The sequence below is a fragment of the Antechinus flavipes genome, chromosome 1 (assembly GCF_016432865.1).
Source record: "Antechinus flavipes isolate AdamAnt ecotype Samford, QLD, Australia chromosome 1, AdamAnt_v2, whole genome shotgun sequence".
NCBI lineage: Eukaryota > Metazoa > Chordata > Mammalia > Dasyuromorphia > Dasyuridae > Antechinus > Antechinus flavipes.
In genome coordinates this window covers 300,598,788-300,614,464 of record NC_067398.1, presented here as the reverse complement: position 1 = coordinate 300,614,464, position 15,677 = coordinate 300,598,788, and the positions used below count along the sequence as shown (strand labels likewise).

Sequence of the window (15,677 nt, the reverse complement as noted above, 5' to 3'; positions counted from 1 at the left end):
TTTATGGCCCCAAACTGACTTCAATTTAACTTCCCAGCCTGATTCTCTCCCCCCCCCCCGCCCCGCCCCCATCATACTTGTATCATCTGTTTCAGGCCTATCACCATCATCATTCTGAATTCCATCCTCCTCCCCAACCTTCCTTGCAACACCCTCACAAAAAGACTTGTACCTGCCTCCCCCCCAAATAATTCATCCCCTTCCTTTTGTCCCTTTCCATCTCTAAACTGCTGTGATTACACGAGTGAAGGAGGTCCCTTCTAACCCTGGAGCCATGAAAAATTCTGCCAAAATCTTTGTGGGGACATTGCCCTCTCTCATGGCCCGCCTGCCAGGAAGTTGGCTCTTTAAGCAAGGAATAAGCTCCAAAAATGTGGTTTTCGTATATTTATTTGACTTTATAAATATTTTTTATAATGGTAAAAAGGGAGTAAGTGCAGATTTCTTTTTTCTGATTTCCAACTTTTTGTCACATATTTAACAGGTGAAACAAGGAGTGGACTGCTATCCGTGCGCAGTGAGGAAGGGAGAAGGAAGAGCAAGTTAGGAGTACAGTGGGGCTCAGAGATTCAAGTATAACCCACTAGGCGAGGGGTGCTGGGAAAGGTCTTTCGCATTGCCATACATTTTTCCTTGTCGAGGAAAAGAGAGTTGGCCTTGACAGAAACATCATGTTCCAAACGGGTCTTGGTGAGGACCAGAAGGTGCAGGGTATCCTGCGCCTCACACAGCCGCATCTTCAGCGTCTTCAAAGTGTCATCGATGGTGAAAGTCTCATTCACTAGCCTAAAGTGAGGAACAGAGGACAGAGAGTGAGCCAGGCAGGGAAGGGGTGATGGAGAGGGCATTGGCTCAGGCAGGTGATATATTGCAAACAATAAAGGCCATTATCCCTGTGGAGCCTTGGACAGCGCTGCACCTCCCTGCAATTTAATTAAGCTTCCCCATTTGTAAAACTGGAGGATGGGGAGGGAAGGGGGAAGGCGACTTGGCTGATTTCTCTGAGAAGCCTTTCCATCTCTAAATCTCTGCTCCTGTGAATCTAATACTCTCATCCTTCAGACAAGAGCAAAAGAGAATATAGCCTAAGGCTTCTTAAACTTTTTCCACTCATGACCCTTTGGCATCTGTGACCCCAGGTATATAGGTACATAAAGTAGATATACAAATCAAATATTTACAGATATTGTCATAACTTCATGGCCACCCACATTCAATTATGATACCCACTATGGGGTCATGAGCCACAGTTTAAGAAGCTGGGATATAAACTATATTTGGGGGGATCTGAGTTAGACATCCAGGTGAATTTACCCCCTCATGTATCTCCGTCAGACTGAAATGACTGAGGCTGAGAACTCTCCATCCTTAGAAATCACTTTGGACAGAGTTTCATTTGGAGCCTGAGTGATGATCAAGACTTGCAGGGGTGGGAGGGGACCTAAGATAAGGTGCATGGATATAAAGCTCAGAATAAGAAAGTACCGCCTCTGCCTGGATAACTGCAAGCACTTAACCTCTCAGTGCCCCAGCCTCAGAGCTGTAGGGTAGGTGCTGCTGACCTTGGTAGAGGGAGTTTCCCTATCAGTAGTTTTCTTTTGAACCAATGATAATTCAGGACAAGTTTCCCCCAAAGAGCAATGGGGCCGAGTCAGATGTCTAAGCATTTTGGCTGAGATGGGGTGAGAGAGAGGGAATAGAAGGGAGGAGGCCCCTGGGACAGGCACTCAGAACAAATGGCCAAAGGCAGGGGGAGATAGCAAACTTTAGGACCTGGATAATACACAGAATGGCCAATTCAGCTGGTGGATAATCTTGACTCTTACCCACCTCTGTGTCCCATTAGGACACTGGGATGGCAGCTCTCTCCCACCCCACCCTGTTTAGAAGAGTCCCCAGGAATTCCTGCACCTTGGAATAGAACCCATCAGGAACTCCTGAAGAAGGGACTATTTCCTACCATCTCCCCTCCTTCCCCAGCCCTTATATCCAAACTATTTCAGAGGCCTGTCAAATGTACCTTTGCAACATACACTGACTACACTGCCATCATTTTAGGCCATCGGCTCATGCCTGGTTATTGTGATTGCTAGCTGCTGGGTCTGACTGCCTTAAATCTCTTCCATACCAATTCATCCTTCAGTCATTAAAGTGATTTTCCTAAAATGCAAGTTTGATCATGTCACACATATGCACAAGTACACACACACACACACACACACCACTCAAAAACCCTCCTGTAGCCTCCAGGAACAAATACAAAACGCCCTGTTTGACATCCAAAGCCCTTCATAACCTGGCCCCCTCCTTCCTTTCCAGGCTCTGACACCTTACTCCCCAGCATATTCAATCCAGCATCCCTGGCCTCCTGACTGCTCCACAAACCAGCCACTCCATCTCTCAGCTCCAAGGACTCTGTCTGGCTGACCCCAGGACCAAATGCTTTGCCCTCTTCTTTCTACCTACTGACCTCTCTGTCTTCCTTTAAGTCTCATCTGAAAAGCCTAACCCCTCTCAATTCCACCACCCCTCCTTCTGTTAATTATTTCCTGTTTCTCTTGTATCTAGCTTGCCTTGTATATGTGTGTTGGTATGTTGACTGTCTCATTAGATTATAAGCTCTTTGAAGTCAGGGAAAGTCTTTTGCTGCTTCTTGTATCCTCAGCACTTAGCACAGTGTCTGGTGCTTAGTGGGCACTTAGTAAATAATTATTGAATCGAATTGAGTTCTGCATATCCAGTTACAAATTACCCTTCCAGAGAAAGCACTATAGGCACTTGCCAGGTTCCTCTTTACAGCCTCAATTGAGTCCACTCCTAAGCTTAACTAAAAGTCCTTTGCCCATTTCCTTTTGGTCCTACAATTGGCAAGCTTCGGAGAGGAGCTCAGCCAATAGCAGCATTTCCTTTGGAACAAACAACAGATAAATTCTGACAAAATTTCTGTGAAAAAACTTCTGGCTGGCCTCTCCCCAAGAAATTTGCCTTAACCATCACTGGGACCCCTTTTCTCTATTTGCCTGCAGAGCAGTCAGTGAGTTAGGCCAGAAAGCAATAAACACAGTGAAGTGCAGAAACTAGAATTGAGATCATGGGGCAATAGAAGCAGCTCAGAGAAAGAAAAGAACTTTTCTCCTATGTGGGCCTGGTTAAGAGGGAGCAGTACCTTGGGTACTTAATCTCAGGAGGCCAAACTGCTCCATTCCAAACATGTCATGGAAGGAAAGAGACCATCCCAGATCAAATCAGACACCAATCCAAAAGGGAGTCCTCTCTCTCACAGGCTTTCCAGCTTTCCATCTGGGCAGGTACACACCACCACCCTAAATGTCAAGACTTTTCCACTTCCTACTGTTATTAAACCTTTGACAGGAAATAGCAGAAACACTGCTAAGGGTTATCTCTTTAGGCATCATTCCTATCAGGGGAGCACAGAGTATTTTTTTTTTTCAGAAGCTCTCCATGCGGCCTCATTTATTTCTCTGGCCTGTGACTCTCCCCAGTCTCTGAATCTGTACCATACTGTCTCATTCCTGGCATTCTTGCTCTTTTACTGAAATCTGCAGGATGAGGAAAAGAAGTACCATGAACCTGATCTGCTGGGATCTGGGAGCTTAAGAGCAGTCCTGTGAAGAATGAGAAAGGCAACTCTGAGGACCAGAACGTGGAATCTGCATAGAGAATTCCTAGGTCAAATTCTAGACTGAACCCAAAGGCCTAAGGCCTAAGCTTTGTCTGCCCCAGTCAGACCCTGATTTAGTATGTAAAACCTGGAGTCCAGCTCACAGATGATAGATTACAGATGATACATGTGGAGTTGGAATAGACCCTAGAGGATCCAACTCATTCCTCAGATGGGGGATCCCGATGTTGAATACAATTAGTCAATCAAATATTTATCAGGTACCTCCTCTGTGCCAGGTACTGTGCCAGGCATGGGAATACAAAGAAAGACATAAGACAATCCCAGCCCTCAAAGACCACCCAGTCTGCTGAGGCTGTAACACATAAAAATGCATTTTTACAAGACATAAAAAGAAGGTGATATGCAGGGGAAAAGGGTCATGTGTAGGGGAATAATGATGTGAAGTCTAGAAATATACAACCAAGTGGGAAATGATGAGATGACTGCCCTGGGGTCCCCTCTTTAAAAGAAGGACCTGAGAAGAGCTCATTACTGTCCATCCTCTACCCATCTCTAGTCAGAGGGAGGAAAGTACTTCTAGGGGCAGGATGTATCACATGAGTATTAAGTGGCAGTGGTGGGGCCTGAACGTAGATCCCGTGATTACATTCATTCGGCTGAATTGCTATTCACATTACATTTCTGGATCTCAATTTCTCATGTTTCCAAAGAATAGTACTAACCATATAGAACTCATAGAAGCTTGAGGAAATTAATGGAATATCTATTCTTTTAAAGCCACAACAATGATTGATCCCACAATGTTTGACCAACATGATTTACTCAATTAATGAGGGAAAAGAGAAAGCTTTAGAAGGCCTGACTTCTAGCTTTCTTTGTCCCCTACCTCCACCTTCCTGCCCTCAATCCCCCCAGTTCTCCCATTCCTTTTTTCAGGTTAGTAGCAGCTTTCTTTCTCTTTCTCTAATAGGAAGGGGGGGCACACCCACTGAGGAAATATTTGGATTATTTGAAGCACTCTCAATTACAAACATTCACATTTTTGTGGGTCTGAAAATTGGCAGCAGAAATCAGAAGTTCAATGGATAGAAACTCTGACCTTACTCTGAAGAATCTCACTTTCTAAGGAAATTTCCTGGGAATCACTACCTTAGGAAAGATTATCTGACTTTGGATACCCAGCAACTCTAGCAGTGCTTTTGACTTCCCAGTGCAGGGCCATGCTCCCTCTTCCCATACATAGTCCCCCTTTCATACAGCCAGTCCTTGCAGCCACCCCCTGCCACTCACTTGCAATGAGGGACATCCCGACAGAGTTCCACGTTAGGGCGCCGGGTCCTGTGATGTAGCCTCGTCTGAGCCACCTTCAATGGACACTCCTTGGCCATGATGGCCCTCTCCAAAAGCATGATGGTATTCTCAGTCTGAAAGATTTGCTGCAGTGTCTAGACAACCAACAAAGCCTCATTAGAAGCAGTGGCCTCTCTCTACTTTATCTTTTCTCTTTATATCTCCTTTGTCCCTAATTATGGAGTGTTTAATAAATAAAAATCTCTAGATCTTTTTTTCCCACAAGACATTTTACTGTTAAATGTTTTTTTTTATTTTCACAATTAATTTTTTAAGTTTTTATTCATATTTACACACACACACACACATACACGTCATTTCTGGGTATTACCCATCTCCCCACTCCTACCCCTCTCTCTGGGTGCCATTGCCATTATCCTCATCTATGTCTTGACACTGGACTCTGATGATGCTGGAAGAGAGAATGAGGCTAGAAACTGCATGGTTCTGCCTCTCAAATCCATTTTACTTGCAAGTCAAGATATCACTCTCCTGATGCTGGTGAGGTTGAGAAGAGGGAGACCCCAAAAGTCCCAGAATGAGGAGTCTCAAAAGAATCTGCAGGCTTGGACCCATCTCCTAGTCAAGGGGCAAAGTTTATTAAAAGCAATGTGATGCCATAACTGAGCCAACTGAATTCTAAGAAATTCCAGTAAAGAGACTGAAGCAAGGAGATACACTTATACTGCTTTCAGTTGTAAGTATGTTAATTCTGATCCAAAGGTCCAAGGCTAGGAAGTAATTTCCAGGTAATTAAGCGTGATCTTCAAATAGTTTGAGTGTGCTCAGTTTCCTGAAGTAGGTTCCAAAGCCAGAAGACCAAGGATTCATTAAAACAAAAGCCCAAGGTCAGGGGACCCCAAAATCACATTACATCAATGCCATAAGTCCTTCTCGAGAATGAAGGACAAACACTTTGTCCTTTCCTTAAATGTTCTTTCACTTCTAACAAAGGATAACCTTTAAGCAAAACCAACTGATACATCACTTTGGTCTGACCACATATATACCATTCCACACCCACAGGCCTCCATCTTTCCAACAAAAGGAGGTTGATACATTTCCTCTTTTCCTTTCTGAGGCTGAGATTAGTCATTATAATTATAGAACCATTGAGCTTTGTTTTATATATTTTTTGTTTCCATTATTGTAATCATTCCAAAGTTATTTTTGATATAGTTAACTAATTTTGACTTATTTTCTCCCCTAAGAGTAGTTACTCCAAACATTTGACTTCTGAGTCATTCTGTAATTTTGAAACAATATCACAACTGATAGGAAGATAATAATAGAATTATCTTCTGTGACTTTCCAGAGAAAACATATGAGATCCCTTTTCAAGGATGAAATTGCATTCCTCTGTCACCTTTATCCACCCAGTAGATCTCCTTGAGATACACTAAGTATAAATCAAGGTAACAAATATGAAGATTTTTTTTGAAAAGGTAAAAATACTACACAAGTGTGAAGTATTTAAGTAAGGTTAAGTAACAAAATATTCTATTTATATCTACACATCAGGAAATGCTTCATCCTATGATGAAACTCCCTTAGCCTGTTCCACTTCAGATCAATTATACCTACACTTCTGATCTATAACTCCAAATGGTCTCAGATTTTCCATTCTTGATTACAGACTTTGTCCATCTAAGGAGGACCTTTCTTTGTGAGGGCCATGCTGAGGAACTAAGGGAGAAATTAGGAAATTTTCTAGAAACAAACAGCTACTGGGGGAGTGTGGGAAAGGAAGCAAAATATTTCCCAACACCATTCCCAACACCATTGATGAATGGAGAGTGAAATGATAATTTCTAGAAAATATGCTGTTAAAGATCTAATACAGAGGGTTCCCAGGGAAGAATTGGTCAGACAGAAGCAAGGACTGGCTTTATCAATGAGGAGGAGGAGAGCTGCTGAATTCCAACCCCAAGGGCCAGCACAGAAAGCAAAATTGTATAATTTATCCTCAGTGATCCCTGCTTTTCTCTCTTCTCTCTTTGCCTCTGAACCCTCCCAACAGACTCCCAAAATGATCTTATCCTAGGAGCTGATTGTGTGAGACTCTTAACTTTCTAGCACAATTCCCTATACTTCAATTTTTTTCCTCTTCCCATGCCCATTAAAAATATCCTGTTCTAAGTTTCACTTACTTGTCCCTATTCTAATCCTTATTTTTCTATTTCATCTATAAATTGAGTTGGATGAGGGTAGGAGTATTTATCCTGTTGTCTGAGAATAATTGGTTTCCTTGGGAACCCTATAACTTTATACATTTAAAAACATTATTCTTGAAAGGGGTCTATGGGCTTCCTCAGATTATCAAGGATTCTATGATACAAAAAAGGTTTTGTATCCCTAAATTAGACAACCTTTATTGTTCCTTTTAGTTCTATATCCCATAACTAATAGACAACTAAACTTAAGAGTCAGATAGACTCAAGTTCAAATCCCCACCTCACACATTTACTAGCTGTGTCAAGTCATTGGTCAAATCATTGAAATGTCCATTACCTCATATTCCTCATCTGTAAAATGAGAGTGTTAGACTCAATGGCTACTAAGGTCACTTCTACCTCTAAGTCCTAAATAACAAAACCTAAGTAAGCCTATGATACCATAAAAAGATCTAATACAGGGGCAGCTAGGTGGCTCAATGGATAGAGCACCAGTCCTGAAGTCAGGAGGACTTGAGTTCAAATTTGACCTCAGACACTTAATACTTTCTAGCTGTGTGATCCTGGGCAAGTCACTTAACCCCAATTGCCTCAGCAATCATATTTTATATAACAATCCTAATATCTTATCTCACATGAGTGACTCTTTAATAATGGCACTATGGAAAGTATCTTGTTTGCATTTTGTTTCTGCCATTAAACTATAAGTTCCTTGAGACCAGGGCTTGCCTTCTGCCTTCCCTTGTAATCCCAACCCTTAGCACATAGTAGGCACTTAATGTTTATTGACTGACTTCCCTTGGAAGAGTAAATGGATGAGCATTTGCTTAAGTCTGAAAGAATTACAAATGCGGAGCTGGTCAGGACCTCATTACAATTTCAGAAAATGGAAACAAAGCAAGGAAAAGCATTTCTCAATACTTTAATTAATTCAGGCTCTTCACCAGAAAACACCCTGATGTTGGGAAAGATTGAAGGCAAAAGAAAAGGGGAATGGCAAAGGATGAGATGGAGAGATAGCGTCAGAGAAACAAAGACCATGAATTTGGACAGATTTCAAGAGATAGTGGAGGAAAGAAGGGCGGGTGTGCTATGGTCCATGAGGTCACAAAGAATTGGACATGACTGAATGACAACATGAATGGCAGAACATTCCTCCTTCCTCAATAAACTCTCCTGGTACCTATCACCTCCAGAATCAAATATAAAATCCTCTCATTGGTATTCAAAGTCCTTCAAAACCAGTCTTTCCAGTCTTCTCCAAGAACTCTGTGATCCAGAGATATTGACCTCTTCTCTGTTCCTCACACAAGCCAATCCATCTTCAAACTCCTGGCATTTTCATTGTGTCTCCCAGAACTGGAATATCCTTCCTTCTCATTGCCCCACCTTCTGATATCCCTGGCTTCTGTCAAGTTCAAGTTCAAGTTTCAAGCTAAAATTCTGTCTATAGGAAGCTTCTCTCCAACTTTCTTACGGCTAACTCCTTCCCTCTGTTATTATCTCCAATTTATTCTGTATGTATCTTGCTTGCAAGTACTTGTTTGCATTTTGTTTCTGCCATTAAACTATAAGTTCCTTGAGACCAGGGCTTGCCTTCTGCTTTCCCTTGTAATCCCAACCCTTAGCACACTGACTGTCTGGCACATACTAGGCACTTAATGTTTATTGACTGACTTCCCTTGGAAGAGTAAATGGATGAGAACACTTTGTTCTAACAGTCATGAAGGCTGCTAACGCAAGTGCTATGGAGGGCTTGGAGCTTGGACAGATATTGGAGATATCACTTCCATGCACTGACTGCATCCAGGGCCAGTATCAGTTGTCTTGACTGTGTCTTATGAATGATTCTGGAGGAGAGGCTCTGATGACTTTACCCAGATCTGCTTCTCTTAAATCCAATCACTCACAAGTCATCACTCATGATGTCATTGGTAGTACGAGGAATAAGTATGGTGAATATGGGATCAGAAAGATCTGAGTTCTGATCTGATCTCAAATACTAGCTGTGTAATTCTGGGCAAGTCAAGTCATTTCTGCCTCAATTTCCTTATCTGTTAAATGACAATAATAGTAATACCTGCCTCCCAAGGTTATGGTGAAGATCAATTGAGATGCTTGTAAAATGCTTTGAAAATCTTAAAGTGTGGAAAACAAAGTTTTGTGGGGGTGAATGTTGAAAAGTATCTTTGTATGTATTTTGAAAAAGAAAAAGCTATTATTAAAAAAAAGTCTGATAGAAGAGCTGTCAAGAGTAATACCATTGGGGCAACTAGTTGGTGTAGTGGACAGAGTACCAGCTCTGAAATCAGGAGAACCTGGGTTCAAATCTGACTGTGTGACCCTGGGCAATTCCATTGGGAGGAATTTAAAAGGTCCATCTAGCCCACTTATATATAGGAAGTTGAGATAGAGGGATTGTTAAATCAATTATTTGTAAGAACTTGGATAGTGAAATGTGATCATGGGGAGCCAGAACTGCCTTACTGTCATGGAAATGAGCCATTTTATGACAAAGTTTCTTGAATGGTAGATTTGGGACAACAATTCACTTCAAAAGTTGTTATGTACTTGTGTAATTCACTGTACTAGATACAAGGGATACAAAGATGAAATCATTAGAAATAATCATAACAATTTAGCATTTGTGAACTTTTAGCTTTATAAAAATGCTTTACTTATGCTAAAAAAAGAGAAAACTTTAAAGTGCTACATAACTGCTAGCTCTCATCATCATCATTATTATTGTGATCCTAGAATAATGAATCAGAACCAATGGATTGAAATGACAACAAATCAGATTCCAACTCAACATGAGGGAAGAATATTCTAATAATGAAATGGGCAGTAGCATTTCCTAACATTGGAGATGGGGGCTATTTGTCAGAAATGACATCAGCAGATTTATTGATCAAGAAGAATGGTCTCTTCCAATCCTAAGGTTCTGTGGGCATAGGACAGAGATTAGGGATGGAAATAGAGAATTGGAAGTCATCTGTATAGAAATGATAAATGAAGCTGCAGTTGATGAGATTGACAAGTGTGTGTTGCAAGAAAAGAAAAGAGGACTAGAAGAGGAATACTCACATATCAGGGGTGAGACAAAGAAGAAAGGTTCTTAGAGAAGGAGCAGGATTACTCAGGGGGATGTGAATTTGGCCACTGCTTCTTGCTGTCTTTTCTTGATGTACCACAGACACTCTCAGACCTATAGTGCCCCTCTAAGGGGCTTTCAGCTGCTCTCCATAGGAAAGTGAAGAATAATCTCTAATAGTTCAATGTTGGCGGAAGAACAATGCAAAACCACTGTCCCAGAATCTAGTGGGGGGGAGGGAGAGGGGAGGAGTGGCAGTGATGGGATTGAACAGACCTCTGATTCATCCCAACATCAGAGAAGGAAGACAGGGAGTCAGGAGGTAGTGGGTGAACTGTTCCCCTTCCCCAACCAATTCATCACATATTTGCCAGATCATAGTCCAGAAGTCCAGATCATAGTTCAGATCCTTTGCAGCTAGGCTAAAGGTGTTTTGTTCTTAATGGGAGTGTTTGGGAAGTGGAAGGCATTGACGATGCTAGTTTGGGGCAATGGGACTCAAGCAAGCATTAAGTAAATGACTCCTACATACTAAGCACTATCATCAGGCATTGGGGATGCCTCAAGGAGCTTGCATTCCATTGGGAATTTTGGAAAATAGCTACACAAATATTATCATACCCAAAAGGATACCAAGAAATATGGAGGGAGAGGATATTATTAGCTGGGGGAATCAGAAACGGCTTTATAAAGTAAAAGATGGGGTTAACTCTTTCCAACAATGAGATGATTGATGCAGTTCCAATGATCTTGTGATGAAGAGAGCCATCTACACCCAGAGAGAGGTCTGTGGGAACTGCATATGGATCACAACATAACATTCTCACTCTTTTTATTGTTCACTTTCATTTTGTTTTCTTTTTTTTATCTGATTTCTCTTGTGCAGCAAGAGATTGCATAACTATATACATATTAGATTTAACATATTTTAACATGCTTAACATATATTGAATTGCTTACCATCTAGGGGAGGGTGGGGGGGAGAAGGAGGATAAAATCTGAAAGACAAAGCGATTCAGGGGTCAATGTCAAATTATCCATGCATATGTTTTGAAAATAAAAAGATTATTAAAAAGATGGGATTTAGCTAAATTTGGAAAGAAATTACATATTTTGAGATGCACATGTGAGAAAAGAATGGATTACAGACTTGAGAAATGGTTAGTGCAGTCACAACATGCAAGATGTTATGAAGAGCATCAAGAAAACCAAAGCAATATATAAGATTGGAAAGAGATATAAAGTCTTTTTAAAAAACCAATTAGAAACAAAAAAATAGAAAAAATTCATATTTATTTCTAATATCAATAGGAAGTCATTATAGTTTATTGAGTAAGATAGTGCCATGGTCAAGAACTGAGCATTAGGAATATCATGTTGGCACCTGTGCAGAGAATGTATTAGAATAGGGTAAGACGTAAGGCAGGTAAGCCATAGGCTATTGCAATCCTACAGGCAAGAGATGATGAGAGTTTGAACTGGAGAAAGAATCCAATGGGAAGGATAAGATTTGGCAACTTGGATATGCGAGGTGAGGGAGAATGAGTAGTAAAGGATAATACCAACATGGATGACTTGGAAGGATGGTTTTACCCTTGATGAAAATATTTAAGTTCATAAGAGAGGTGGGTTTTGAGGAAAAGATTAATGAATCTCTTAAATTGAGAAAACTGAAGGGAATCAGTAATGAAAACACCTAAATCTGTCCACGTCTCTACCCCAATTTAACCTCTGAAGAAGAAAAATATCACTTTAAGAGTGGAATCAGGCTAAATGAAATGAGCAGAACCAGGAGATCATTATATACCTCAACAACAATACTGTATGAGGATGTATTCTGTTGGAAGTGGATCTCCTTTGATAAAGAGAGCTAATTCAGTTTCAATTGATCAAAGATGGACAGAAGCAGCTACAACCAAAGAAAGAACACTGGGAAATGAATATAAACTGCTTGCATCTTTGTTTTTCTTCCCGGGTTATTTATACCTTCTGAATCCAATTCTCCCTGTGCAACAAGAGAACTGTTCGGTTCTGCAAACATATACTGTATCTAGGATATACTGTAATCTATTTAACATGTAAAGGACTGCTTGCCATCTGAGGGAGGAGGTGAAGGGAGGGAGGGGAAAAATCGGAACAGAAGTGAATGCAAGGGATAATGCTGTAAAAAATTACCCTGGCATGGGTTCTGTCAATAAAAAGTTATTTTTAAAAAAAAAAGAGTGGAATCAGAAATATGGAGTATTCCAATGAAGGCTGAAACCTCCAGTTAATTAAAGATCTTAGGATCCTGATAGATTCAAATCTTTTGTCAAGGTTTAGATATGGCAAACAAAATTGGGGAGGCTTCGAGAGGGATTGTGATTTACCCTAAATCACTGTAAGATCCAGGTCCTGATTCCCAGGCTAATATTCTTTCTATAGTACTATTTAAAAATTATTTTCAGGAGCCTTCCTGAGACATTTTTGAACCTCTCTTTTTTCCTTCATGTTCTTCTTTTGCTTACATCCCAGAGCTCCTCTAGTACACTAACCCACGCCTTCCTGGGTTATATATTTGCTTCCTGAAAAATTCAGTTCTGGATCCTAGGTATTGTTTATCTTAGTGAGACAGTTAACAAGGCTGAGGACCTAACCTTTGCTTACTTTTCATTACTTTCCAAATCACTTACCACTGACAACCTCAATTCAAAGCCCTTCTTGATCCCTCAGCCTCCTTGGCTTCCTAGGTCTGGTGATTCATTACAAGAGAGTTCTAATTTGTCTTTTTTTCTCTTCCCTGTAGTAACTTAATGCCAGAATCTGACATACTAAATCCAATAAAATTAAATTTAAAAAAATTATTAAGCACTTTATAGTATATAAAGCACTGAGAAAACAGACAAAAAACAAAAAAGAGATAGCTCTTGTCCTCAGGAACCTTACATTCTCTCCCAGAATATATGTTATATACACTGATAAGTAAATATAAAGTATTTTTGGAGAGAGAAAACACTATACCAAAACTGGAAGTATTAGAGCAGGGTCCATGGAAAAGATAGCATCTGAGTTAGGTCTTGAAAAAAGAAGTCTAAGAGCCTTTCTCTCTTTACCCTCATGTAAAAAAATACATACTTCAGGTCATCACAATGAGTTAGAAAACTTTCTGGTGGTCTTATTTACAAAAGAAAAATCTCAATTTAGAACAATACTTCAGGGTAAAATGATTATGTAAATAACCCTGGGAATTAGATACTATTATTATCCTTATTTTACAATTAAGGAAAGTGAGGCAAACAGGGTTAAATGACTCACCCATAGTCACCCAGCTAGTATGTATTTGAGGCAGTATTTGAATTCAAGTCTTTCTGATTCCAGATTTAACACTTTATTGACCCTACCACTTAGCTGCCATGAAATTAATTAATGGAATTAGATAATTATATTAATGTAATATTTCTCTTGAGGACAATGGTATTTAAGAATAAATCATCTGAAGAGAACAGATTTTAATTCAAAGGAAATTTGGGGTCCTGTGAAAGATATGTGGAATAGGTTTTTGGGGGGATTTGAATAAAGGAGAGGTCTTCCTTGGGGCCCTTCAAACTATAACTGACAGTTAAGATGATCGCTGAGTTTCCTTTACCCCAACTCTTGCATGAACCAGGCTGAACTCATACCACTTGGGGTATAGCCTATTGGTTAAAATTTCTCAGATAAGAATGCTATCAAAGATGCTAGGTGGATTGGCAAATACTCAGTGGGCACACCCTCACATTCCCCATGGAGTTTCCCTAGAAACAACTCTAAGTGAGGGGAGAAGGCATGAGGCTCAATCAAAGTACCACAGCCCTAATATAGAAGAAATATGCATCTCTCTGTGTATTGTCCAATGTTTCTTTCGGCAATGGGAGAGCAAACCCTTGGCTGGGACACCAAAGTGTTCCCCATCTGGAAGAAAGAAAAGTGGTATTGACATTTTGAGGGAAAGCATCTCTGGTGAAGTGCTGCTAAGGGCAGAGCCTGTGATAAGACTAGATTTGCTTTTCTCACAGACATGGGCAGGAACACCTGGGGAAACTCAGAAAGCTCCAATCCCAGCGGCACAGCACTGGACCCTTAGCACCTAAAATCAGCGGCTCCTTTTCTTTTTTTCCCCTTCTCTCTTTTCTTAATTCAATAATTTTACTAAACTATTTATTAAACACTTACTATATGCCAGGCACCATGCTGTGTACACAGAAATAGAAAACACACACATAAGAGTAAATGCAAAGTAATTTGCAGGGGAAGGACTGTAGGGGGGGTAAATTAAGAATGGGGAGTAGGTGACTAACTTTTTTTCTGTCCCTTCTCTGTCTTTTTTTTGTATTAGCCTACCCAGCCTCAGGTTTGCTCCTGACACACTCAATTTATAATTGTTCAGTCCCTTCAGACTCTGAGGAGTAAATAGGTTAGTGTTCTCATTGACTGGAGTTTTCCAGCCATGGTACTCCAGAATAATGCAGACAAGATGTTCTACTGGGAAATATAGAACTAAGGAAATGGCATTAATTCACTCATTGGAGCCAGCCCTACAAATAAGACTTTAACGTTTCCAAAGCATGGTCATTTTATCAAACCCCATCTTTACAACTTTTATGAGATATCACAGCATTCTGTATGCTTCTTATATTATATTAATTATATTATATTTATTATATTTACCTGAGTATGTCTGATCAGCCCCACCAAACTAAGCTCAGCACAAGTGCAGCTAATAAATGTTAGGAAAAGAAACATGATCATCTCTATTAAAGAAATGATAAAACGAAGGTTCAAAGAATCCAACTGACTCTCCTAGGTTTGCACAGCTCCTAAGTATGGAGCTGGTTGTAGACTCAGGTTTCTTGATTCCTCCTCTTGCTCTCCTTCCATTACACTGTAGTGACACTACATTAAGATGCTCTCTTGGCTTGGGTGACTCACTTTCAGACCTGAGCACAATAAACAAGTCAACTCCAGGGGGTGTTGTCATGGCACACATACCACTGATACTCAACTTCACTCCACCTTCTCATACTTTCTCCCTCCCCTCAACTCTTGTCAGCTTATTTGTTGCTCTTGACAATGAATACTATGATTCAGTCTCTGGAAGTCCCTGGAATGCTATTCCCAAGAGCTTGCCACAAGGCCTGACGCAAGGGCTATTCACTGATAATGGGCAGGACGGGGAGGCCTGAGAGAAGAGAGCAGCATTTGATCTTGACTTGAAGCAGTTAACAGTTAGTTCATTTAACCCCAATTGCTTTGCCAAAAAAATAGAATTGCACTTTTAAAAAGTTCAAACACAGCACAAAAATTCAAACTGCAGTCTGGCCAACCTTAAGTTTAGATTTTGACAAAACAAACCCTTAGCAGGAGCCTTTCCTCCAGGTCTTTTTAGTCCAGAAGG

At 40.5% G+C, this 15,677-nt stretch overlaps 1 protein-coding gene across 1 annotated transcript in view; it reads right to left on the bottom strand.

The window, feature by feature from the left end:
• Window positions 1–372: 372 nt before the first annotated feature.
• Window positions 373–15,677, bottom strand: part of TEKT5 (tektin 5) — a 62,065-nt gene continuing 46,760 nt past the window's right edge. Inside the window, exons 6-7 of the mRNA XM_051963419.1 lie at window positions 4,937–5,091; window positions 373–786 (exon numbers count right to left, since the gene is read on the bottom strand). Of these exons, the coding sequence (XP_051819379.1) occupies window positions 570–786; window positions 4,937–5,091 (372 nt within the window). The 3' untranslated portion in view covers window positions 373–569. The remainder of the gene's footprint in view (window positions 787–4,936; window positions 5,092–15,677) is intronic.